At 31.6% G+C, this 25933-nt stretch overlaps 2 protein-coding genes across 2 annotated transcripts in view; one reads left to right on the top strand and one right to left on the bottom strand.

The window, feature by feature from the left end:
- Positions 1 to 25933, top strand: part of LOC130664020 (glutamate receptor ionotropic, kainate 2) — a 184172-nt gene that overhangs the window by 31680 nt on the left and 126559 nt on the right. The gene's annotated exons all lie outside the window — the stretch shown is intronic.
- LOC130664019 (glutamate receptor ionotropic, kainate 2-like) overlaps positions 368 to 25933 on the bottom strand; it is a 29427-nt gene continuing 3861 nt past the window's right edge. Inside the window, exons 2-15 of the mRNA XM_057463660.1 lie at positions 24885 to 24978; positions 10326 to 10481; positions 9984 to 10174; positions 9154 to 9474; positions 8939 to 9037; positions 6580 to 6759; positions 5039 to 5254; positions 4730 to 4945; positions 4426 to 4649; positions 3592 to 3729; positions 2519 to 2717; positions 2210 to 2441; positions 1873 to 2126; positions 368 to 802 (exon numbers count right to left, since the gene is read on the bottom strand). Of these exons, the coding sequence (XP_057319643.1) occupies positions 551 to 802; positions 1873 to 2126; positions 2210 to 2441; positions 2519 to 2717; positions 3592 to 3729; positions 4426 to 4649; positions 4730 to 4945; positions 5039 to 5254; positions 6580 to 6759; positions 8939 to 9037; positions 9154 to 9474; positions 9984 to 10174; positions 10326 to 10481; positions 24885 to 24960 (2754 nt within the window). The 5' untranslated portion in view covers positions 24961 to 24978 and the 3' untranslated portion in view covers positions 368 to 550. The remainder of the gene's footprint in view (positions 803 to 1872; positions 2127 to 2209; positions 2442 to 2518; positions 2718 to 3591; positions 3730 to 4425; positions 4650 to 4729; positions 4946 to 5038; positions 5255 to 6579; positions 6760 to 8938; positions 9038 to 9153; positions 9475 to 9983; positions 10175 to 10325; positions 10482 to 24884; positions 24979 to 25933) is intronic.

The raw sequence follows: 25933 nt of genomic DNA, 5'->3' as shown, positions 1-25933 counted from the left end.
CTCTAGTGGGTCTAGTGATGCCTGATATGGCTTGTTCACGGCAATAATGACTCAAAGATGCCGCAAAGTTGTCTCCAAGAGCTCCAGGGGTGCGTCCAAATGCCTACAACTGTGTGACTAGTTGCTAGTATAGTAAAGTATATATATATACAATTTAGTTGGGATAAAGAAGTAAAAGATCTATTTCGTGGTATAGTCGGAAAATCCTTTAAGCCAAGGGTATGCTTCGTTAATGTTTTTTTGTAGTCTAGTCTAAATATTGAGACGAATTTTCCCTTAACTTTACCTACAGCGAAGCTTTCACTTTTTTATTTTTCCTCTTATTTTACTCAATACGCTACATATTTTTATCATCTGCCAATTCGATTGCCGAAGGTAAACACATTTCATACTTGGCTGGTTTCGGTACGATCGGCATCACGTAAATAATTTTTATCAGAGTTTATTTATTTTATTAAATTTATTTAGAAAAGAAAAGAAAAAAGAACAGAAATGCCTATTTTGTAGACACGATAATTAGTCTACACTTTGGATATTTTAAGTTATGTAATTACACTTTGATTTTATTACTTTTGCTGGTAGGAGTACTTTCTTTTTTGCTATTCAAATCAATTTTATCGATAATATCGAGACGTAAAAATGATCTGGCAGTTGATACTGCTCTTGTGCTTTGATTGTTCCCAGATGATCCCTCACTTGATGCACTTCTGCTTGTACTTTGAGATACTCGGACGGGCTTAGTGTCTTGTGATAAATCTACTGCAAATCTTAACTCAGCCTCCAGTGCTTCCCGTGGAGTTATCTGTAATTTAAATATAATAGTGTATTACACACCTAGAGAGAAAAGTAGGATATCGCGACCCGCGGAAAATATCAGAAATCTTTACATTCAATAATTTTTTTTAAACTCTATTTCTTCTACATTTAAAAAAAGGCCATTCGGCATCCGAAATAGAAGTAGATTTCTTATGATAACTGTTCCACTTTTAATAAGTTTATATAGTTTATATAGTTTAATAATAATCACCCATCGAGAATTTTCGAAGATATAAACAATGGAATTATCACCATAACACATGAGTCAATTATGTGACTTTGAACCCTTATTAAAAGTGAAACAATTATCGTAACACAAAAATAAAAAAAATAAACTATAGCTCTTTCTATCGGCTATCAAGTTCTTTTTACATAATAAGGAAAGATATACCCGTTAAAAAGTTATTTACGAAAAAAGCCGAAAAAGTAGGATTTTTCGTTATTTTTGGAATTTCAAATGTCCACCATTTTCAAACTGGTTAACCGATTAGTGTGCCAAGTTTCATTAAGATTCGTTAAAAATTGTGGTCGCTATCGTCACAACATGGCGCGTTATATTACATATATACATTAGGGTGCTTCAAAAAAAAAAATTTAATTTTTTTTTCGCTATTACCCCCTAAAACGTTAGTGGTTGCCGAGAAAAAAATCCTCCCAAAAGATGGGTTCTTTAGCTCAGCTCTAAGAGGTCGCTATTTTAATTTTAATTTCCCATCTAATTAACATGTAAAAATTTACTTTTTCACTAAAAGTGTAATTACTCGTTAGCTGCTCAATATTTTTCAAATTTATACAAAGATCTTCAAAGCTGATTCTTCAAGCTTTCCAAAACCCTATGATGTGATTTTTTTTTTTTGAAGCACCCTAATATATATAAACTTTTGAACCAATGGTATTTTTGGAACCTGCTTGATGGAATATGATAGATTATGGCAAAATTTTTTGAAAATTCCACCATGAGGACAAATTCAAAAATAGATTTCTATGAAATCTACTAAAAATACTTAAAATTTTCGGTGAAAATATTGTTGTATAATTTTTGAAAAAAAAACTTACTTTTTGTTCAACAGCAACTTTACGTATGTTCCAAAAAAATTCCGAAACAGCAACAATTAACGCTGCAATAATACCAGTCCCCAGAACCAAAAACACACCACCGACATGTGCTATCGTCAATGCACCATCATCTGCCTCACTGCGTGTGCAATTTTTACTGCCCATCATCCACCATTTAGTTTTTAATTCTCTCAAAATACCTTTCTCCTGAAGCTGCAGTATCGCTAAGCTCAATTGAGTTCGGTACGGAGAATCTAAAGTAAAGTTTAATAAAATAAAAATATTGCGGAAAAAAAAAATAGATTAAATTTCTATCAAAGTAAATAAGTTAACATACTTGGCGGTAAAGCTATTCCGTATCCTTTATTGTCCAATAGAGATCCGACTTGCATTAAATTACAGTTTCTCTCGACGGCGTACTCAATAGCCGTGGATTCCATTAAAAATGCATATAGATATTTTCCCTTCAATACACGATCGACTCCTTCGGCATTACCGCTCACAAATACGCTGGGCTTTGCGTCCATCATTGTTTGCCACATTTTTTGGTACGTCGTGACATTAGAGTCCTGTTTAAATTTAACATTTAAATGTCCACTCAACATCTCCACTCATGCAATTTTAAATAAATAAATAAATAAATTACTCGGAAAAACGCAGCGGTCGATCCCTTTCCCAGAGATCCATATTTAATTTTTGATTGTGCAGCGAGTTCTTCAATATTATTTATAGTCACGCCCATTTTAACAGCCGTCAAAAAAGCCGCCAGATTCGCGGTGTATGACGATACCATAATTAAAACAAAGAACCACCAGAAGCCGGCGATCGCGCGTATTGATCCGGCTCTTAAATACATTTAAATAAATTAAGTTTTTTAAAAAAATTAATTAATTAACAATTATAAAGAGACTCATTTCATTGAAATAAAAGTAAATGATTAAATTGTGTTAATATATATGGGTTATTATGAAGATAAATATGTATAAAAAGTTTCGCGGAATGTCTTTGGTCTCACCGCATGCAAAAAATATTTTTTTTCCACCTTGCGTACACATATATGTATATTAATATATGTAAATTAGCTAATTGGCAAAAAGGGGTAAAGGTTGTATGCAAACGAGTCTACAGGTTTGTTTTTTTTGTCACAGTATGTGTGCATGGAAGTTTACGATTAACGACAATATAAACACTGCGTCTGTGTGCGTGTGTGGGGGTGGCTGCGAAACGTATAGGGTCACTAATATATATATATATATATATATATATATATATTCGGCAAACACGCGTTGCGCCGTCGCTTACACCGTCACTGTCGTAGTCAACAGTAAAGAGAAGTGTAGAGTATGAGTATATATATGGCAGTAGATATAGCAGTTGGTACAAAAGAATGGAAGTAAAGAGTTAGCGCCCGTGCCGAGGCGTTAACAAGTGGCAAGCCGCCGCCTCAAATATGTACGGTAAACACAACACTATACTCTACGCTATATGCTACCTCGTTATAGCCTAATTGCCGTTTTAAAATCCGGGCTTTATTTTTTTATATATACATTTTTTTTTTTTTTTTTTTTCATTAACTCTTATGAGATAATAATAATAATAATACTTTTCAGTTTAATTATCGCGATAACTTAATAGTGACACTGACACTGACATATTTTTTGTGACAGCGAAATTCTACAAAAAAAAATTTGTTTGTGTGGTTATTAATATTCGGCTTACGTTGGAGCAATGTCGGAACCCTGCTGCATAAGTGAGCCTACGGTCACCCATAGACAATTTTTAAAACTGAAACTATTTTCAAGTTCCTCCGGATCTGATACACATGGATGTGGATTCAGCCATTCAGCTGGTGACATTCTGTTTAAACAAATAAATTTTTAATATAATAATTTATATTATTCAAGTTTTTGGATTGTTGTTTTGTAAAATCTATTCAACTATTTGACAAAAAATACTTTGGTAACTTGATTTTTGAATAGACGGAAGAATAGATATTTTTAGAGGCTAAAAAAAAAAAATAGATTTGGAGTACAATAAAATTTCGGGAAAATGAATTTTTTTTTTGAAATGGAAACTGTTTCACTAAAAATGTTTTATAATTTAATTTGGATTTTCAATTTAATTTTTCACTGTTTTAAAATAGTTTTAAAGGAATTAAACAGTAAAAAGTTTGCGGAGTAAACGCGCATGCGGAGCAGATAACTTTTTATTTATTTAATCCCCTCGGAGTGAAATTTACTTCGAAGGGAAGTTTATTTTGATATTAAAACTGCGAATCGGAGTAAATTTGAATTTAAATAATATCCGTAATCACTCCCGATTTTCCACAGTAGACGCACACGGAAAAAAATTTACTGTTGTTGCAACAGGATTTTTTCCTGTTGTTGCAACATGGCTGCCTCCTGTTGCAGCAACAGTAAATTTTTTTCCGTGCATTGCTACATTTAAATTAATAATCTATATTTTATTTTTCCCCGCAATTGTCTTTCACTCGTCTTAATTTTGCCCAAGTCTATTCTGAATAAAAAATAAAGTGAGTAAAATAATCGGTACCTGGCTTGTATGAAAAACATAATAGATACTGCGAGAAGAGCCGTTGCCATATAAATCCAAACATCCGCCGAAAAAGGAGACAGAAATGAAAAAAGTTCGGGTTCTTTATCTTCAGGACTAAGATATAGTATACTTATACCAAGATTCATAAATGGCATTGTAAAATCAACAACACTTTCACGCTCTTTTGTTATCGTGAAATCACAAACGGCTAAATCTGCTTCCTTTAGAAAAATAGATTGAAGATTTATTTCAAAATTTCTTTTAAAAAAGTTTATTATTACATAGATAAATTGACGATTACTCGATTTAATAATTGCCCAATCATGCCGTTCCACTGTTTAGTGTCTGGGTCTTGTATCCCAAACTGTTTATCAGGAACGAGTTGAAACGTGTACTTGAACTTACAAATTTCGGCGATTTCGTGAATTAAATCAACCGCGTAACCTTCGTATCTCATATCCTCGATTGGTACACCGCGCAATGACCCATCTGTAACTGGAATTATCCATGGATCACCCTAGATTTAGTAAGAGTCCATAAAATTCATAATCAAATAGATAACGAAATAAAAATAGCTGATATGTCATAGTAAAACAATAATGATAATTACAACTTTAGTTGTTACAACAAAGTGCATTTGCTCAATAGCTTGTAATACTGACTGCTCTCGATCCTTTTCCGTTCTCATAACAGTCAATGCACCATCGACCCAAGTTGCCGACTCAAATACTTCCTTCAACCGATACTCTTGAAATTTAATTTCAAACGTTCTCCCACCATCTTCGTCGAATTTCATTAAACCTGTTGTACGTCCACTCGATGATATCTGCACAGTATATTGTATTTTTTGATATATATCCATAGGGCCGGTCAAGAGTGGCTACTCGGACTTGGTGTGTAGAAATTTTTTAAAAAATATTTTCATATTTCGACTATCATGAATAAAAAATTCGTTTCAAAAATATTCATAACCGCGAACTTCAAAATTTGAGACAATTCTGAACTTTGAGTTGATAATTTTTTGAACTGAAAAACTTCAAGACTAAAAATAATTTTCGGCCGAGTACTTTCTAGGCTGGTTTTTTTAAATTGTTGAAGTGAAAATAACTCGACTTGAAAATTTTTAATTTTTCTGGTTTGAAAAATTTTCTAAAAAAAAAAAAAGACTAAAATCAATTATGAACGTTTTTTTGACTTTTTGTAAGAACTTTTAAAAAATAAAATCTGGAGGTTGAAAATTTTTCTACTCTTCAATTTTTTGTTTGAAAAATGATCAACTCAAAGTACAGAATTGTCTCAAATTTTGAAGTTCACTTTTATGAACTTTTTTATAACATTTTTGGAACTAACTATTTTGCCATGCTCTCTAAAAACGAATTAGTGAAAATCACTATTTGGCAGTGAATAGTCACTTATTGCTAGTGCAAAGTATAATACCACTATTTGAATTAGTGATATACTTTTTACTAGCAAATAGTGAATAGTCACTAATTTCACTATTTCATATTTAAGAGAGTGGGTTCTTACTGATCGATCAAATAAAATTCTATGGTCACAAAAAAAAAAAAAAAAAAAATAAATAAATAAATAATATTTATTTATTTACCCATACGAAAAAAATATATATCCAGATCTATTCGAGCAAATCGCACATATGAGACATATATTTATATATATGTTGCATATATGCGACATATTCCAGATTTGCCCGGATACATCCGGATATATATTTTTTTCGTATGGGTATTTGAATCATAAAATTCTGCAAAATTCTGAGTCTCCTTTAAAATTAAAACTAAGGTCTAGATTGTGAGTGGAATTTTTTTTTAAATGTGTAAATTATTTTGGATAGAGCCAAGATAATCAGTGACAATAATGAATTTAATGATTAAAACGTAAAAAAAAGTTGTTATATAAAATGACTTTAAAAATTTCTAACATAAAATACAAACAGCGCTATCTTGGTGTTAATATTATTATTCAGTAGTCTAAGAAAACTACAGTATTGATCAGATCAGTGAGTATCATTTTTGACGTTAGTCGGCAAAGTAGCTCACGCGACGTCTTATATACTTTTATTTTTTCTCATGCACAAGCAGAGAACGAGATAAGATGAAGATGAACATCTTTATCTGGTTGATATTTAAATACCTCGCGCATCAAGTCGGTCAAATTAAGACCCGCTTCAAACTTAGTTTCCGTGTCCGCACATGAAAGTGCCTCGGGCTTAATGGCCAATGGATGATGGCCGTTGATCTTCAAACGTGCTTGCAGGACCTCAAGTGCCTCGTGGAAAAGTAAAACAGAGTCAAAGAGAACTGCACTCTCTACCTAAATTTAATAAGATACCAATTAATTTTACCTTTTACTTGTTGCTGTTATTAAATATATAACTAATTCAATATTCAATAATTAGTACAGTCTTTGACATTTAACTTTAATATATTTATTCAAAGTTCAAACTTTGTTCAAAATATCACACAATTTAATTTTCCCGGTTTATCTTTAAAAATTTATATACAGTAAATAGGGAGTTTATCTTTTCATCGGAGTGATTTCGGAGTAGTCTGTATTTTATTTAAATCCGCATTCACTCCGAACCGGAGTTCAATGTTAAAATAAACTCCCCTTTGGAGTGAATTTCACTACGAAAGAATTAAATAAATAAACAGTCATCCGATTTGCATTCACTCCGGATTTAATCTGCGTTCGGTCCGCAAATTTTTGACAGTATAATAATAATGATAATAATAAATTAGGTATCGTCGGCATACATGCTGTAATTAAATTATTAAAGGGATGATTGTTTACGGACATGTGGGAGTAGTAGCACTTGAACCCTCTCATGTAGGAAAGCTAATTAAGTTATTATATTGCTAAGTACACTTAAGGGTCTAGTAATCGTCTTATTGCGTAATAGGATAATTTTGCATAATAAATGATCATTTGAATACGAGATAACAGACTAAGTCACAACAAACAGTGAAGAGGGGGCAAAATGGGCTTACGAAAATTATTTTGAATTCAATGAATTGAAGTTCTACAAATTTTCATTTAAATCAAAATCAATGAAATCAAAAAAATTCTAGTAGTGGATTCGGAATCGATAAAATTTACATTTTAAATTGACAGTTTTAATTACAAAAGTCTTTGTCAGGATTAATTTTTTTAGGGAAACCCATTTTGCTCCATACTTATTTTGAATTTTTTATGACACCTCACTGAAAAAAATAATCGCTAGCTGCTAGCGATTTTTTTCGTTAGCAGCTAGCGATTTTTAATCGTTAGCTGCAAGCGATTATTTCGCTAGCGGCTAGCGATTTTTTCTTTAGCAGCTAGCGATTTTTAATCGTTAGCTGCAAGCGATTATTTCGCTAGCGGCTAGCGATTTTTTCTTTAGCAGCTAGCGATTAAAAATCGCTTGCTGCAAGCGATTATTTCGCTAGCTGCTAGCGATTTTTTCGCTAGCAGGTAGCGATTAAAAATCGCTTGCTGGAAGCGATTTTTTCGCTAGCTGCTAGCGATTTTTTCGCTAGCGGGTAGCGATTAAAAATCGCTTGCTGGAAGCGATTTTTTCGCTAGCTGGAAGCGATTTTTTCGCTAGCAGGTAGCGATTAAAAATCGCTTGCTGGAAGCGATTTTTTCTTTAGCAGGGAGCGATTAAAAATACTGTTTTTATCATTAAAATATATATATATATGAATATATATATATATATGAATATATATATATATATAAATATATATATATATATAAATATATATATATATATATATATATATATATATATTTATATATATATATATATATATATATATATATATATATATATATATATATTTATATATATATTTATATTCATATATATATATATTTTAATGATAAAAACAGTATTTTTAATCGCTCCCTGCTAAAGAAAAAATCGCTTCCAGCAAGCGATTTTTAATCGCTACCTGCTAGCGAAAAAATCGCTTCCAGCTAGCGAAAAAATCGCTTCCAGCAAGCGATTTTTAATCGCTACCCGCTAGCGAAATAATCGCTTCCAGCAAGCGATTTTTAATCGCTACCTGCTAGCGAAAAAATCGCTAGCAGCTAGCGAAATAATCGCTTGCAGCAAGCGATTTTTAATCGCTACCTGCTAGCGAAAAAATCGCTAGCAGCTAGCGAAATAATCGCTTGCAGCAAGCGATTTTTAATCGCTAGCTGCTAAAGAAAAAATCGCTAGCCGCTAGCGAAATAATCGCTTGCAGCTAACGATTAAAAATCGCTAGCTGCTAAAGAAAAAATCGCTAGCCGCTAGCGAAATAATCGCTTGCAGCTAACGATTAAAAATCGCTAGCTGCTAACGAAAAAAATCGCTAGCAGCTAGCGATTATTTTTTTCAGTGCTGCTTCTAATGAAGAAATTTATCCGAGCCTCAATTTTCATTTATTTTTATTTTGTAAATTTAATTAGTGGGAAATTAAGTATTGTAAAAAAGCAAAAAGAATTATTACGAGCTTAAAATTACCGTAGGTAATTCAAACGATTCGTCAGCAATTATTTGTATTGCTGTGACATTGGCTTCCGTCCCATTGAGTGCAGGAAGCATTTCTTTGTGTGCTATATGCTAAAAAAAAAGAAAAGAAAATAAAAGTAAACAATGGATAAGTTAAACGAACATTAAAATTATTATGTACAGTAATAATTATGTGATTATAATAATTATTGTACTATTATAATTACCAGTGAGGTAATGAAATAATTATAATAGTCACGTAGTAATTTAACTTCGTGCATTTGTTTAACTATGGTAGTAAAGTGTTCTGGATCAGCATCAATAATGACATTGAAGTCCGTTGATTTGGCAACTTCTTTCAACAGCGGCCGGTAGTTTGGTTCACTTGAATATTTTTCGTATGTCGGTTTCATTTGACGAACTGTCACCGGCGAGTCTTTGGGCCCGTGTTTCCACAAAAGTTTCTGGAGTCGTGACAATCCGTCGTCTGTTTCATATAAAATTGTGAACTGCCTCCAGCTCATGGCGTCCAGCATGTCAGCCAATGCCTAAACACATTTTTTTAACTATTAGTTTTTTTTTGTGATTTCATACAGTCAAAGTACAGTCGAAATCCGTTAACTTGGACAGTTAGTTTACGGAGGAGTGAAAAATTATTGGAATTACAGTGCTCCCTCTCTATAATTCCCAACTCGGGGGTAAAATTCTAAGAATTCCTTCTTAGAGAGTGACCCCACTTTTTCTTAAGAGTACTAAGCAGAGAAGTGCGCGCGCAGTCATTCTGAACGAACACAAATATATTTTGTATACAATGTAATAAGAGGAGGGGAAGTAAAATCATAACGAAGGGAATTATAGAGAGGGAGCACTGTACCGAGTTAACAGATGCTCCTTCTTCCTTGAGAAGTGAACTATGACGCATGCGCTCTAACATCTATTTGTACCGGGTCGTGTTACTCTCGGTGGGAGACAGCTCGTAGTGGGGGTCAAGATTGAGGGGAAGTTCCGAGATAATGGAATTCGACTGTAATACTGATTAATAATAATTTTATTTTACATTTGAAATTTTTTCGCCGTCGGGATAGGCGCGAACTGTATTATAAGCAGCTTCCACGTCGTCCATACGCCGGTAGGAATACTCAATATGAGGAATTTGAAATTTCGATGTGATACTTGAGACAATATTGCGTGTATGAGGATTACCAGGGCCGAATATCGCAGCAACACCTTCCTCCACTAGACTACATGCTATAAAAAATTTGATTTCATACGTGACATGCTATACATAAATTTCCAGATGTATGTTTATGGAGATATATATACATATAATAAAAAAGTTGTTTAAAATAAAGTAAAAATTGGTTTAGGAAAGTATATCAGTATTTATGGTACTTTATACCTGCAAGCGATGTCTTGAAGCTGTCGGTGCTTGAGTTTACCCATTTTATGATCGGTTCGAGTTTAAAACTCGGCGCTACATTTTCTTCATTTATAGTCGTAAGTGCTTTTTTCATAGCTTCGTAGTTTGCTTCCTCACCATCATGGAAAATAGCTCCTGTTATTCAAAATATAAAACGGACTTGTTATCAATATTTCATGTGTTGCAATATCACTATTATTTAATGACATTCATTCATCATATTTTTATTTTTCGCGGAATTGTAAGTGACGTAAAAATAATCCGCCAACTCGCCCGAATTTTAGTAAATAATATTTTTAATATTTATCTCGAAAAATAAAAATTCATCAATTTAAAATTTTAGTATTGTATATTTATAATATATATTAATTAAAATTTAATACGATAAGTACATTGATTAAAAGTAATTATTATCTGAAATATATTTAATAATTAACAAGCGTATTTATTCAATATTAAAATCCCGGTAATCGTATCAGTGGATATGTTATTAATTAATATTTGTTTCATTTACATATATATTTTAACGATTTACGATATATATATAATTTTAATTATCAGTTTTAATAATTATTTCATTACAATAATTAATAATATGATTGATTAAAATTTTTTTTTTAAATAAAAAAATTATCCGTGATGATTTTCGACTTTACTACATTGTAAATAATGGGAAGTGAATTAGGAGTGAATACAGATTTTATTTCAGTCCGAATTCACTCCGTCACTCGGAGTTCCGGAGTTTAAAAAAAAATCACTCCACATACGGAGTGAATTGGGATTTTTTATGGGCAGAGTGATTTCGGAGTAACGCGGATTTTATTTCAATCCGCACTCACTCCGGTCCAGAGTTTTAATACTTAAATAAATTTATGTTTAATAAAAATAGCTGTTAATTAGAAACATAATTATTTCAATAAATAATTCATTCAGATATTAATAATTAAACTTAAAATATTATGTTTTTAATTTATAAAATGTTTTAGTAACTCACTAAGTTATAATTTCATATATATAATACATACTCTCTAAAAATGAATTAGTGAAATTCTCGCGAATCAGTGGATAGTCACTATTTCTACAGCTATAAGTATACCACTCATTCAACCAGTGGTATACTTATAGCTGGTTCCCAGTGAATATTCACAAATTTGAAGTGAATTTCACTGATTCATTTTTAGAGAGTAGTGAAAATATTAAATTATTGAATCGTTATAGTGCCATAGTTTTTATGGGAATATTTGATATTTCGGTAGAATATGAAATGTTATCTCGTGGTATGGTTGACGTAAGTCATACGACAGTTTGTGACTCAGTGAAATTACATTTGTTCAAATTTTATTATCAGCTGCTTATAATTTTTAAAAATCATTTCGCTCGAATATATGAAAAGGGAGCTCGTAATTATTTCCGTACTCAATATAAATGTCAAAATATCAAAGACCTAAGCTCACTATGTACTAGTAATTTTTGTTATATTTAATATTTTCCGAAACTCCTTTTCGGAGTGAAATCCACTCCGAGGCAGAAATGAATAAAAAATTATCCACTTCGCGTTCACACCGCAAATTTTTTACATTGCAGTCCACGAAAAAAATTTCTTATTTCATTTCATACAGTTTCGTATTTTACTCACTAATCCAACATTAATTTAACTCACATTCTCTACATATTTTATGAAATACATTTTAAAGCTCGAGCGTATTCTTAAATTATCTTGCACAAAATAACAGAAGTAAAATTACAAAATACTTAATAGCAGAGACGCTAAAAGCATATTACTCGCGGTTTGATGCCCGCGTTGGTTTCCACCTCGGAGTACATCGTTTGTGTGGATGTCGTAGTCTAGTTAGTGTGCAAGTTAAATACATTCGTATACAGATGAGAGTTTAGTCTTGGATCTTGAGTCTGCATCATCCCAAGCAAAGTCTCAACTTCGGATTCATCAGTTGTCTGTGTAATGTAGTCTGCACAGTATCTCTCACTGGGTTGACAATGAGTCACATGGATGCAGACAACCATTCAAAGAGTACACATACTGTCTTGCTCTGATGCCTATAGACACATCTATCCCAGCTACCTATCTAGCTACCTACAATATATATATATATATATATATATATATATATATATATATATATATATATACCTACATAAATCTAAATGCACACCCACGTAAGCCAACATAAACAGCCCAGCACAGTTGAAGCCGCTGAACGCTTGAATTCTATTTTGAAGCAAGTGAGATCTGACTATATGCGAGTAGTATATACGTATATACGTTCCTACATTGACTCGTATAGTGTACAGTGTGCTATAGTCCATAGGGAACTAAGTTGCAAGCGATTTGTCTGGGTTAAACCAAGCAATTTCCGTACCATGGACGATTAAGATTACATTGGTCTCGGTTTGTGTTTATCCTGTAGTAAAGGCATCGCTGAGAGAAACAACGCGTGTGCGATGATTACACGTGTGTTATATAGACGAACTGTTCGAATGTTATATGTGGAAATCTGATGGGGTATGTCGGTGTGCAAAGGGCGGGGGTGGTGGTCGAAGAGATCCGAGGGAAGGGTGTTAGCGGGTACTACTCTACTAGAGTGATCAACGTGCTCACGCTTCCGTGAATCGAGGTGATGCTCTCTCTGTACATTTCGAAATCCTCTGTTTAATCGGATTCCCCGTGCAATACAGTCGAATGTCAATCGTCGGATTTATCGAACGAGTAAATTTAAATCCTTCAATAATATAGTTATATATACATATATATGCAAGTAGATGTATATGTATATGTACGTGTATATTACGGATGATTTGCTTGTTTAGAGGGGTGTGTGTTTGATCCAAGATCAAATTCTTCAATTGTTTGTCACTTGAACGGAGATGAAATAAGATCAGGGGATCATATAATATGAATAAGAAAGTGCTGTTGAAACGGATAAAGGATTGCTGTATAGACTGCTAAGTAAGCTCGAGATGAAGCTAAATAAACGCTCTTTTTTGTTAAGCTTAAAATAAATGTTTGAATTTTTTTACTCAGTATCTATTTGGACTTACTTCTCATTAAAAAACACTCGTTCAATTAAAGTCCGGACTCGCTGAATTAATTGCTTTTATTTATTGTAAAAATTTTTTGTTGTAAATAAAATTTGAAAAAAAATTATCGATACCTCTAAGTTACTAACGTTCAGTGAGTCATTAACTTTTTATCGTGAATAAAATATCGATTTATTTTTAATCACATGAATAAGTTTATTATGAATAAATTGTTGCACAGTTCATCCAGGGCCTTTGAGCGCTCAAAGGCAATAGATACTCAAAGGGCACTGAGGCATTTTTTATACTTATGTTTTATTAAAAAAAAAAAAAGATACCAAGAAAAAAAAATTCTATACAACTTGCTTTTCACGGAAATGCCGAGAATAAGTTTGAAGTCTATTCGTGGTTAGAAATCTGAGTCCACGGGTGAGTTTCCATTATACCGCATGGTCGTTTCTCCATTTTCCAGGTCAAGAGCTTCTTACTCGCTCATTTTCGCCCCTTTACTTAGCGCCATACTCTTCCTATACCCGCCATACTCAACACAACTCCGACTTCTTGGTCCTCTTTTACTCCACAGACGACTACTTGGCTTAAAAACTATATTCTCGTCCGCATCTACCCGTAATCCTCTTTATTCGATCCTTCGAGCTCGCTCGCATTTATTCTTATAATATTCATTCATATTTTTATGTCTTCGCGTTCTGAGGAAAAAGTTTTATCAATCGGAGCTAAGTCTTAATCCTCCCGTCATATACATATATACATATATAAGAAAAAAATTTTTTCGAGTGACTGAAACTCTACAGCAATAAGCAAAGAAGCCAGGAAACTAAAAGCAGTAAGAAAAGTCGAACTAAAAAATGTCAAAAAATAAAACAAAAACTAGAATCAATTTTTCACTATTTTATAACTAAAACCTGTTGATTACACACATATAATACCGATGTAAACTAACATTTAGCCTCGGAGGATCTTTGACAACTAGTGGCATTTTAAATCGCGGAAAAGTCCACTCGAGCGCTTGCTACTACTCTTTTTGCGTTTAAAGTTATCAGCGACAGTGCATCGATCTTTTCTCACTACTTTTCTTTTAGCATGTCACCAACTAAAACTTTTCTGGTCTTTCAAGATGTATATAGATATATATATCTACATCGATGGGGTGACAACCCTGATAGATCGATTATCAATTGACCGTGTGTCGTTCCTTGTAAAAGTAAAATAAAATATAATAAAAAGTGCCTCTGTAGATTGATTACTTTGATTTTATTTATTTATTATTTAAAGTATTTATTTTTATTATTTATTATAGACCCAATATATTTCTCATCTTGACTTTGATTTATTGGCTCTGTTCCTTACACCGTAAAAAATCGGGAGGGAATCCGGGTTTTATTTCAATCTGGATTCACTCCCTTACTCGGAGTCCCGGAATTTGAAAAAAAATCACTCCGCATGCGGTCAAAGTATAAAAGATCTAACCTCACTACGCAGAAAATAAGGATTTCTTGGCGCAAGAAATATTTTGCATTATGAATTGAAAACAAAAATTTTCTTAAGACTCCACAGGAAAAAAGAATTTCTGGGCGCAAGAATTTTTTTGTATTATAAATTGAACACAAAAATTTTCTTGGGACGAGAAAAAATTTATTGACTCAAAAAGTTTTTTCTTGCTCTGAGAAAATTCATTCTCGCTGTAAGAAAATTTCTGTTTTCAATTCATAATGCAAAAATATCTTAGGCTGGGAAAAAATTTTCTTGAGGCGAGTAAAAATTTTTTGTGTCAAGAAATCCTTTTTTTCTGTGTAGTAAGAATTTTTTGTGCCAAAAAATGATTTTTTTCTATGTATGTATTAGTAATTTACCCCGCGAGTTTTTACTACGAGTTCATTCCGGAGTTTTTTTATAATTACTATTTTCCAAAATTTCTTTCGAAGTGAAATTGACTCCAGGTTGATTCTGCAAATTAATTACAGTATGTAATTTTAATCTTTAATACTCGAAGCCCCCGTAACTAATTCAGTAATGGATGTTTCAGACGGATGCTCGTCTTGAGGAAAGCTGAGCGTTGGAGATCCATTCATTGAATTATTGTTAATAAGGATTATATTCTATCAGGTTGGTTTGTCAAGTAAAGCAAAGCGGAATACGAAATTAGGTTCTGTATGCCGTATGTAGTATATTAGTCGGTATCCCTGACACATCTCAAGGGAGTGATGTTAGCCAATTTGCTGGTTTCTCTTGAGTAAATTCTCCACACTATCGTGCACAATGTCTCTTTGAATATATTACATATACTCCTAGTATTTATACGTGTATTTACGTATGCATACATAAGTAAACAATCATTAATTAACAGTAGATATGTAAAAATGATTAGTAATAACAACTGTAATAATTTGATCCCCACGAATGCACCTGGATTAATTTTGATGTATTAATATTTGATTAATACTCTGAGTGCTTTGATAGTAATTATTTGATTGGTACTTAGACCACTGTAACTGTAGTAGTAGTTATAAGATCAAAGTCACAGGGTAACTAGAGCCGATTCCGATGATGGCTAATCTCATAAATTATTTGAGGTAATCTGGTGTTTGCGTCGAATATTTTTATTTAATCTCAAACATGCTCACGAGTATTTGAAGCTCTCAAGGTTTGTTTTTAGTGAGATAGGAACGGAACCTCATTTAAATGTCTGTTTCTCATTTTCGATTAAAGATGAGTTCATTTTAAAATATTGGATTGATTATTGTAAGAAGTAGCAAAGAAATCAAATTTATCTTTCCAAACTTCGAAGAAATTCCAATTTTTACAGAATTTGATTTTTTTTCTCAATTTATTGGAATTTATTTCAGATGACAAAATTTTTTTTCCTAAAATATGTTCGGTATCAAATGAAAGCCTTGAAAAATTCGGGATCAGGAAACTGAAAAAATTTAGGATACTGTCTATCTTTTCATTAAAAGTTATCTTGGCAAGTTTTAGTTTACATAAAAATAATGAAAATTTCGGTTAACTGACGGAAAGAAAGTTATGGTAACTTTTGCTATGCATTATGGGAATAGTTACCATAATGGTATAGGAATTGTACCCATACTATTATAGGGATGGTGCCCATGATATGTGGGAATAGTTTCCATAATAATATGGGAACTATTCCCATATCATTATGAGAACCATTCCCATACTAATATGGGAATCGTTCCCATAAAATCATAAACCAAATTTTTTGCAAAATAGTTTAGAAATTTCCCTCATGATATGGAGAGATTTAAATGAAGCTTCTTCGACGCTAAATTTGTTAAAAAAAAAAAAATTTGTTAAAAATTTTAATGTTTTTGACAAATACGAATTTTTTTTTCAATGTTTGAATTTTTGTTTTTACATTTAATAATATTTCTGGGTATTAGGAGTAATTACCAAACTTTTCTTTGAATTAATTTTTTCATGATAGTACGGGAACCATTCCTATAATGTTATGGGAATGGTTCCTATAATTTATGGGAATGGTTCCTATAATTTATGGGAATGGTTCCTATAATTTATGGGAATGATTCCCATCATATTATATGAACAATTCCTACAAATTATCGGAACCATTCCTATAATTATAGGAACCATTCCTATAATTATAGGAACTGTTCTTATAATTATGGGAAACATTCCTAGAATTATAGGAACTGCTCCCATAATTTATGGTCATAATTCCTATGTTGGTATAGGAAAAAATTTTACAGAATGGGAATCGTTTCCATAATTTTCTTCCCGTGTAGAATTTGAGAACTAGAAAATAAATAAAAATGATAATTGTAAAATAAATTTTGGCGCGAAAATTTGAATTTATAATTTTATATTGTGCATGAATGGTTTTCGATGATTTAATGATAGTCATAGATATAAAATCCAAGTGTCTATATATAGAAATAACAATTGTTATTGATTGTAGCATATGTGGGCAGGGGTCCGCAGTGTATAGTCATGTGAGTGGTCGGGAAGCTTTTTCCGGGTTTTGGACACAGCCATGTCAAACATTTTAGTCATCTGTGTACAACGTGGATGCACAATACCACTCACTCATTCTACCATAGACAAATATATACATATATATGTGGACATACGTTGGTCTATTGCAATCGTTAACCGTCCTGTCACAGCACGGCCGCTGTGGTTTGTCATAGTTTCGCTGTTTGTATTATACTGAATTATGTTCCATTGGCTTTTAGCTATTGAAATACTCATGCCTATCATCCTCGTGATTATTATCATTCGCTCGCTACGATGCTTGATACTCAAGCTTTACTCTCTACGATAGGAACTAATCCTTGATCCTATTCTCTGCACATTGTTGTGTAACTAAATGAGCAAGGGCTTTGTAGTTGTAGACATACGGAACATAAATAGGTAGATAGACAGTCATATATCATGGGTCTCAGTCAGTAGTAACTTGTTACTACAAACAACAACTTTGAGCAATAATTATTAAAATGACGGGATAGAAATATTTTATTGCTAAGTAGGATAGAAATAGTTGCTTGTAAGGGAAAAAGTATCATGTATTATTCTCACGTTTTTTTTTCTTGCTCTTTTTTCACGTGCCAAGAAACGTCTAGTGAAATTTATTGCTACAGAGTCTTATCAGACAAACGAGTCCTTCAGTTAACTGACGAGTTAAAAATGAAAAAGCTCCACATATTTTGTATTATTTTTTTTTTTACACTTTAAATAGAACAACAATATACCTTCCAAGTAAACATGAACATATATTTATTACTATTATTCAATTTAATAATTGAATTTTTTATTTATGAGAAAGAGATCCGCGAAGTGGAGACTCCGATTTTGGCAATGAAAAATTTTTTCTCGAAATCGTTTGAAATTTTGGTTTACCAGAGATTTATTTTGAAAAATCTTATTTTTTGAAAGCCACCCCATTTAGCACGGGAATAAAAAAAAATTTCTTATGGAAATTCTAAATTTTTCGTGTCTAAATAAAAGAGACTAGAAGATTTTGTATATAGGAGATCAGAAAAGTGTTTTTTTTAGCGTCCCCATGTTACCCGACTGCCCTATAAATAACTAACGAGTGTTCTGACCCGCTTCAGTATTTTCTTTTTTTAAATTAATTTTTTATTTTCTCGAAGGTTTAAGAATTTTCAGACAGACGTTGAATTTTTTTGTGATCAATAATTTTCTAGAACATTATAATGAAGATAATTTCCGTTCGCGCTGCTCGAATTTTTTATAATAAGACTTGAAAGTGCAATTATTTATTGTCGTGTGAGAAAAAAAAATGTGTACCGGTTAAAAAAAGTATTATCTAGACTTTTGTTTTAAATTTTATCTCGACGAAAAAACATGATAGAAACATGAAACAGTGTGAGAAATAATGAAAACTCTCGTAACTCTCTACGTGACCTCTCGTACACGCGATAACGAGTCACTCGGGAAATTGTCGAGTCACGGGGACACACGCCAGCGTTATATTTTTTCACGTATACATAAATTGTTTTATAAAATGATGACAGTACATATATATTTATATGTAGCCAGCTATCTTTACTGGAGAGCATTATCGACGAAAATAAAATGCCCTTTAAAATAAGATTTCATGTATTTAATAGCCAATTATAAAATTAAAAATTATTTTTACTAGTGTTTAATTTTTTTTTTGCTGATAAATTTGTCTACTTATTTTTATTATCTAAATTGATATTAATAGAGGAGATAACGGGTACATGTATAAGAGAGGCATTTCATTTCTTGTTATACAGAAAATATAAATTCTTGGCGCGTCGATGTAGTTCTTGTTCTACGACATCAGCGTGTCGCCCAGGCAACGATAACTCGTGTTTTCTCTTACCCGCACGTCTTTATAGATAACATTGAATCTGTCTCGTCTTTTCTCTTGTCTGTTGTTGCCAAGATTCGATCGTACTTGCTGTCGAGATACTACTCGCCTCGTATTTAATGATCCAGACTCTAGTAGCTCGATTAGTTGTGCTATAGCACTATATTTCTCACTTTATTTTAAAATTAAATATATAAGGGCACTGTGGGAAAAATGGGAAACTCTAAAATTTTTTTAATATAAATTATTTTTTGAAATTGGCCTGGAATTTTAAAGAAGAAATTTTTTTTTCAGTGCCTTTGCTCTCACAGCTGCCCAATATCAAAACACAGCAAGGGATAAATTTTTCGAAATCAATTTGTTAGTATTTTTAGTTCCAGTGGGGTCTTGTGGACATGGTTCAATACATATTTTAAAAATTTTACTTTCGTCAGTTACTGTGTTTTGAAATTGGGCAGCCGTTCATTTAACCCTTTCCCGGCTCGGAGTATCGGTGAGTCTAGGTGTGAGTCATGTGGGGATAGAGCCAATTAAAGTCCATTGTAAGGCTGTATGAGTGAAAGTTTAGTTGTGGTAGTCTAGACAAGCGCCCCCTTCTACCATTTTTCCGGCCCCCTCTCTAGAAATCAGACTATAGCTCTCTCATTTTAAAAATAAGACGTACGATTCAAATTAAGAGTAAAGATTCAAGGTCGATCGGGAAAGGGTTAATTATTCCAATTAACGTATCCTTAAATTATTATATTTAACTAATTTTAATAAGAAAATAGAAGATTTAATTTTTTTTAATTTTGGGAAACTGCACTACAAAAATCGGGAGTGAATTCGGAGTAATAACAGATTTTATTTAAATCCGCATTCACTCCGATTCGGAATTTTAATATTAAAATAAACTCCTGTCCGAACTAAATTTTACTCCAAGGGGATTAAATAAATAAATAGTCATCCGCTCCACGTTCACTCCGAATTCACTCTGCAAATTTTTTAGTGTACTCTATTTTGCTCGGGAATGAAAAAAAAAATTTTTAGTATAGCAAATTAAAATTTTGCTCACTTTTTTTCAATACAAGTCAAAGGTAAAAGATTCCAAGTAATAAAGTTCACAAAAGATCATTTTTTTCGTAGCGCCCCATTTCACTCGCTCTCTTCTACATATTAATAAACTGCCAATATCCCATGTACAAATATACATATATACCTTCAAAATTTAAATTGCAAATTTCGTAGCAATTAAATTTAGTTTTTTGAGTATTTTAAAATAATTATCTTTTTATATAAAAATTTGCATAATACTTTTAATACTTAGCGAAGTGAAAGGACGGATTAATTGAAATTGTATCGGCGATTTAAAAATAACGAGAGTACGTCGGGCATTGTTTTGTTTAAATTTAAAATTTTTAATAGTCATTATTTTTTTTTATTGTCATTATTATTATTCAAATTAAAAGTTCATTACAAGTTTTAATTAATGAAGGTTATATCGGATTTGTGTTTTCTTAACTGGAAATTTTGGTGTAGTGAGGGTTAATAGCACAATAAATAATAAGTTGACAAAATATTATTAAAGTAAGAAATACTTGCTATGTATATATATATTATATATATTCAGCTAAATTTAAAGCTGAGAAAGTTTTCATTTTAAAATAGAGTAACCATCCATAAAGTTGCATTACGCTTTGGACAAAGGAGACTTTTGTAAAGTTTAATAATAATAATGTGTTGGTAAGACGTGGCCACGTGCATAACGGGAAATAAAATAGCGAGAGGACAAAAAAAAACTAATTTAAGAGAGGAATAAAACTATAATAAAATATATATATATATTTTAGATGTACATATATATATATTGGTGGTTCTTTTTATATATACGATGACAAAATGAAGTTGAGAAATATATTAAACGTAAGTTTATTTGTAACGAGTTTTACTGTCGTTTCCGTAAAACTTGATTTTTTTTAACGATATCAAACATCAAAAGACTTTCTTGATACATTGGATCTAGCTAACAATTTATATACACCAGAGATAAATAGACTTACAAAGAGAAATAAATTTTAACCAACTCGATAAATATGAAAAATATAAATTTTAAGTTCCGTAGTAACCGTAAATAAGACCGATAATTCTAAATACAGAGGTGAAGAAAATGGGTAGCGCTAAAAAATAACATAAATTTATGGACATAAATGAATTGTTAAAATTTTTTTATTAATTAATGGCACGATAAAATATTTTGCCGTTAAAATCGTGGCTTGGAATTTTATTGTAAATGTTATATAACTTTTTACAGTTATATAAAACAGCCTTAAATTTTAATGACATTTGTAATAAATTCAATAAATTTTTTAGTACAGCTCTCATTGCTGCAAATCGATAGTCACTAAAAAATACATGGTGGCGGGAAAAAATACTTCCGGTGCTAAAAGCTGACAAAATGAAATTTTTAAATATTTCAGGGTGAATATCGTTTGAATTACTTTTTTTTTAGCAGTACGATAAAAAATCAATGCTTCCGCGGCTGTAATATACTGAACAATTATAAAACCAGTGAAAAAAAAAATGAATAGTACTGAGAAACAATCGCGAGTTAATTAGTAAACTCGACAATTAACAATTTACTTTATTTCATTGAACGAAAAATTTTTCTCAATAGAATCCAAATTTTTGCGTATTAATTTACCCCGGGGATTTTTGATATTAATGATGAGAATAATCGAATAAATGTTGTAGCAATTATTGAGGAGTCATAGCAGTGATTAAGTTTGATTTTCAAGCTTGACATGATTTCTCATTAAGAGGCTTCCGTAATATTGACGTTGGAGAAATTGGTCCGTTGCGATAATTATTGTATCGGCTCTCAAGGATTGGGTGGCTGCGTTATTAGTTTGCTGCTCGACAGTTGGCCTTTCCTTAGTTTACAACAGCGCCACCACTACAGTATCAATCAACCCTTTCTCTTACACACCCACACAGTGTCTCGCACACACGTCTCTATTTAATACCCCAATAACAGCGACAGCATCATCGTATAAGTCTAAATAAAGTTGCAAAATAAGTTATACTAGTACGAGTATTTATTCCGAAGGGTTTCTTACGCGAAAACTGTCGCTGTGGTGGATTAATTAAACTTATAATAACTATTATCTGTCGTAGCACAGCAACTAGCAAAATACTGGCGTAAAGTCAAGTTTTGTCGCGGCACATCGTTAAGCTTTGGAGTTGTCTGGAATTTTAATAGCGAACCGAAACAAAGTTACGAACAAACGAATATAGAACGAGCTATCTATCTATCTATCATTCATTCATTCGAAAAAGCATCATAGCCGCCAGAAATAAAGTGCCCAAGGGTGTTGAAAGTTGTATGTTGTGCTCATTGTATATAGACTATAATTTAACCAATTGATGATTCTCATTACGATCACAAAGAGTATACACTTTTTTTATTTTTCCACCCTTCTTTTATGTTATTATTTTTTTTCGTTTCAAATACGCCTTTGGCGTTCAGTTATTGACTGAATAAATTCTCTTCTCGAGTAATCATATTTCCATGTGCCAATTATCGATAAAATCCTCAATTTTTCTCCAAGTTTTTTTTTTCATTAACATTCAAATTTTTTGGCTCTAAATAGGGGAAGGAGGGGCAAAAGGGGCTAGGGTAGGGAAAACGGGGTACCCCCAAAATTTAGAAAAAAAAATTTAATATTTTATATGGTTTTTAAACATTCCAAAATCACTTCTGTAAATATAATTAAGCGTTACTTTGAATTTTTTTTGGTAAACTTTTTCAAAAATCAATTGTCACACGGAAAAAAATGAACTTTAAAAATTAGTGTTTGAAATTATAACCCGGAACCCGGATGTCAATATAGGGAATTTTAATATCCCAAATAATAAATTTTATAATAAGTGTCGTCAATTTTCTAAGGATCAGTTACAATTTTTAAAGTTCAAATAGTAATTTCTCTTACATAGACAATAAATTTTCATACTTATCCTGTAATTATTAACGTTTTAATCAGAAATGAAAAAATTACTATTTAGAATGATAGTATTTACTGATCACTTTATCATTGTATTACTTGTCATTATTAATTTTTATAGTTCATTTTTTTCCGTGCAGTTGAAAAATATTAATGTCGTTCGTTTTATGATAAAAACTATTAAAAATTCTTTTTTCTTCTTTTGTATCCAATAAACATGTAAAATATAATTTTTCTTCATGTAAATTACTTACAAAAAAATTCTTACTTAAAAATTCGTTTAAAATCAAGAAATTTTTTTTTTTTACTTTTTTTAGGGAGTACCCCACTTTGCCCGCAGAAATGAAAATTTTTTTTTTTCAACGGTAACTGAAAATTTCTTCTATTTATTTTGAATATCATTAAAAAAAAAAAAAGATATAGCGTATTTGAGTCCTCGAAAACTTGGTATTTTCCTAAGTACCCCCTTTTGCCCCTCCCTTCCCTACAGACCTGTAGAATTGGTTAATTTTTTTCGGGCTTTCACGTTGAAATCTTGTCCGGTCATCTAAAAATATTCGGAGCTTAAAAAATATTATTTTTTATTTTTATGACACAGCAAAGGCGGCAGCAGCATCTTGGGCACTGCAGATATGAATTTAAGTATTTTCTATGTTAAAAAAGTTTCAGAAGATGTTTCACAATATTTACTATACGCTAAGAGCATTTTACCGGGTAGAAAAATTTATATTTATAAATGCTCAATGGTTATGTTATATGCATACCTTGAATAATGTTTTTATATAATATACAGTTATAAAACAGATATGTATGAGCAATATATGTATTTCTTTTATATGACAAAGGAATTTCTGTGTTATATATATTTTATATTGTCTTTCATGTTTGTCTGTTCTATTTATTCGTTTGTCATATTAAATATCGGCAACGTTAAGGTTCCAGTGTTCTTCCACATGCCGTATTTATTAAAAATATTTTACTCATTTTTTTTATTTTAATGTCTACTGAAATGTAGGGGATTTTTTGATCCTGGCTTTTAGATCTACGGTTTTTTGCTTTTAAAGAAAGTAAGACAAATTACCAAATGCCATAAATTTTTTTTCGGGCGAAACGGGAGGGGGGGGGGGGGGGGCTAAAAATAAAAAAAGTTACCGAGTCATTCGTTAAAAATTAAAAAAAAAATGCAAACAGAAATAAAATCACAGCTTGAAGATAAAAACAAATTTTTTATATTTCAAAGCTGAAAGAAAAAAAATAACGATATCTATTATGATAATTTTTTAACGCCTGGGGATAAGATTTTGCTGTCAAGGTCTACTTTGATAATAAAATTTTTTTTTCGATTGGAAAGTAGTAAGAAATTTCGTTTTATTGCTTCGTCATTTTTAAGCGAAAATATTTAGTACCGCTATTATTATTAATATAACAGTTATTTAAAAATTTATACTCGAGCTAGGAAGTGCCGCATATCTCCCACTTGAACTCTCTCTATATATGAGTTTATAAGAAATATTAAAAAAGTTAAATATTCCGGTGTAGTGGGAAATTACAACTTTGAATGCGGGGACGTTATTTAAACAAAGTTGAATTGATGAACGTGAATTTTTTTTTCATAAGCCAAAAAAAAGCTCCTCGTAGTTATAAAATTTTGATGACTCGACTTACCAATTTTAATTGGAGTCGGCAACGTGTGGGCGATCGATGCGAGTGCGATAAAAATGATCCCGATGGAAATGGCCATAATTGACGTGCTCCGAATCTGCAGGTAAAAGATTAAAATAAAACAATTTAATTAAATATAAAAAAAAATCAGTCGTTTATTGAAATAGGTGATAAAGATAATTCCTATTAATAATATGTATAGATTTTTTTTACTCTCACGAAAAATTTGAAAGTGTAATTTTATGTTACACATATATATCTATAAACTTCATTTCGCCGCTTGCATGTTCGACGTTTTTTTATTCCTTCCACTTGATAATTTTTTCCTCCCTCAATTCTAATGATACGCTCACTCGACTAGTCATTGATAAATTCAATTCAACGAACAGATTTTTAGCAATAAATTTATATTTTTTTTGTTCGTATGCACGGACTGACTTTCATCGACGTTTTAATATCCAATTTCCTATATACCATCGCCAATTAAAATGAACTAAATTTCGTTCATCAAATTAGCTTTTTTTTTTCGACTATCACTACAAATATACAGGGTTCCTAACAAGTTAATAAATGTTCGGTCAAGTGTTAATTCATCAACGATCAATTTGACCTCTGGTGAAAATATTCATCCGCATTTTTTATATTATATATGCTTTTGAGCTTTTGTGTATTCAGGTGCATGAAAAAAATATTTACGTTAAAAATGATTCCTCCATAAAAATATACCAGATAACATAAAAAAAAATTTATATATATATGTATATAAATAAATAGATAAAGAAAGACGCAAAAATTTTGCAACGTAGCTCAAGGGCGCATCAAAAGCATACTTGATGTTAAATAAAAAATGTACTTTTTCAAATTTCTACCTGCATCCTAATAATAAAATCTGTTCATCCGTTCAAGAGTTATGAATATTTACATACATACATACGTACGTACGTACACACACACATACACTCGGACATCATCGTGAAATTAGTCAGGATAGCTTCCTAGAACCTCAAAACGTCAAAATCTGATAGAAATTCAGTTTTTGCAAATCGGACCGA

The sequence above is a fragment of the Microplitis mediator genome, chromosome 2 (genome assembly GCF_029852145.1).
Source record: "Microplitis mediator isolate UGA2020A chromosome 2, iyMicMedi2.1, whole genome shotgun sequence".
Classification (NCBI taxonomy): Eukaryota; Metazoa; Arthropoda; class Insecta; order Hymenoptera; family Braconidae; genus Microplitis; species Microplitis mediator.
This window is presented reverse-complemented; position numbering and strand designations above follow the sequence as displayed.